The sequence below is a fragment of the Anneissia japonica genome, unplaced genomic scaffold, assembly GCF_011630105.1.
Source record: "Anneissia japonica isolate Jap-2015-1 unplaced genomic scaffold, ASM1163010v1 scaffold187437_len2257_cov171, whole genome shotgun sequence".
In the NCBI taxonomy this organism is placed as follows: domain Eukaryota; kingdom Metazoa; phylum Echinodermata; class Crinoidea; order Comatulida; family Comatulidae; genus Anneissia; species Anneissia japonica.
Genome location: NW_022700883.1, coordinates 1 through 2,130, shown reverse-complemented (window position 1 = coordinate 2,130; position 2,130 = coordinate 1). Strand labels below are relative to the sequence as shown.

Sequence of the window (2,130 nt, the reverse complement as noted above, 5' to 3'; positions counted from 1 at the left end):
GGATACAAACAAAGTTCAAATATTAAAAATTTCAAACAACTATAAAAATGAAGAAACACACATTGACCTTTTATATTTTAGTGTTGGAAAGAATTCACATTACACATACATCAATAATTTATCAAGATTAATCTCTTCTCAGGTATTCAGAACAGCAAACAAAATATATCCTTGTAAGCGATGTCTTAATTCATTTCATACAAAAGAACGATTAGAACAACATTCAAAATATTGTAGTAATCATAAATCAGCTGTAATTACAATGCCTAAACCTGGTGAAAAGATTTATTTTGAAGATTATAATAAATCTATCATGCACCCATTTGTGATATACGCTGATTTTGAATGTATCCTTAAAAAGATAAATACTGCTTCTCCTAATCCAAAAGAACCATATACAAATAAATATCAAAAACATATTCCTTGTGGTTTCTGTTATTATATCAAATCATCTGTTGGAGAAAAGTATAACAAACTTGAACATTATCGTGGAAAAAATGCTTCACAAGAGTTTGTAAAACGATTAGAAAAGGATTGTATAAGACTCACTAAATTAATGAAAGAAACAAATGAACCGATGAAATTAACCAAAGAAGAAAAATTAGAATTTAGAATGAACAATATCTGTCATATTTGTGAGGGGGAAATTAAGGAGTCTAAAGTTAGAGACCATTGTCATCTTACTGGTAAATATAGAGGTCCCGCTCATTCCTGTTGTAATCTTAATTATAAATTACCTTCTTTTATTCCAGTCTTTCTTCACAACAGCGCCAACTATGATACACATCTATTTATAAATGAACTTTCAAAAACACCAGGGAATATTTCTGCTATAACAAACACAAGTCAAAAGTATATTTCATTTTCAAAAATGATATTCACAAAACCTTTAACTCGTATTAGGTTTTTAGATTCTTACAAGTTTATGGGAACACCACTAGCCTACCTCGCATCAAATCTAAGCTCCACGGACTCTTTTCCAAATCTTAATTCATTCTTTCCAAAAGAGGAAATTCTCACTAAAGAGGAAATTCAGATTAAAGAGAGAATTCAAAGTAAAGAGGAAACTCTAATTAATGAAGAAATTCTAACTGAAGATGAAATTCTAATTATAAAGAAAATTCGAACTAAAGAGGAAATTCAGATTAAAGATGAAATTCTGATTAAAGAAGGAATTCTTACGAGAGAGGAAATTCAAACAAGGAATGAAATTCAAAGTAAAGAGAAAATTCTTACAAGTAAGGGAATTTATCCTTATGATTATATGGATTCATTTATGAGATTTAAAGAAACACAACTTCCTTCAAAAGAAAGTTTCTATAATAACCTTTATGAAGAAGAGATAAGTGATAAGGAATATAAACACGCACAAGAAATATGGAAAATATTTAAGATAAAGAACCTTGGAGAATATCATGATTTATATCTAAAAACAGATGTTTTATTGTTAGCTGATGTGTTTGAGGCTTTTAGAACACTCTGTCATAATAAAAATTGTTATGGATTAGACCCTGCCCACTATTTCACAGCTCCTGGTTTAGCTTGGAGTGCAATGTTGAAAATGACAAAACAAGATATAGATTTAATCAGTGATGTTGATATGCTTTTGATGATTGAGAAGTCCAAGAGAGGTGGAATATCACAAGTATGTTCAAAAAGATATGCGAAAGCAAATAATAAATATCTCCCAAATTATGATAGTGAAAAAGATAGTAATTATTTGATGTATTTTGATGCTAATAATTTGTATGGATGGGCAATGTCTCAATCTCTACCTTATGGTAAATTAGAGTGGGTGGAAGAAAAGGATTATGAAAAGGCTTTGATGAATATTGTTATTTCTTCTCAAGAGGAATTGAATGACGAAGAAGAAGGTTATTATTTTGAAGTTGATTTGAGGTACCCGAGTGTTCTTCATAATAAGCATAAAGACCTTCCTTTTGCATGTGAGAAAGAAACCCCAAAGAAAGAATGGTTCAGTGATTATCATAAAAGTTTTAATATTAAAGGCAAATCAACAGAAAAGTTATTAACAACATTCTATGATAAAGAGGGATATGTTTTACATCAGAGAAGCTTAAAACAGTTTTTGAGAGAAGGATTGAGAGTAGCTAAAATTCATAGAGTTTT

The 2,130-nt window shown here is 29.5% G+C and overlaps 1 protein-coding gene across 1 annotated transcript; it reads left to right on the top strand.

Annotated features, from left to right (window-relative positions):
• Positions 1-262: 262 nt before the first annotated feature.
• LOC117103454 lies at positions 263-2,107 on the top strand (the record flags this gene model as incomplete). Its single annotated transcript, XM_033244013.1, has 1 exon — positions 263-2,107. A coding segment is annotated over exon 1 (1,845 nt), but the record flags the coding sequence as incomplete, so codon positions are not given.
• Positions 2,108-2,130: the final 23 nt, after the last annotated feature.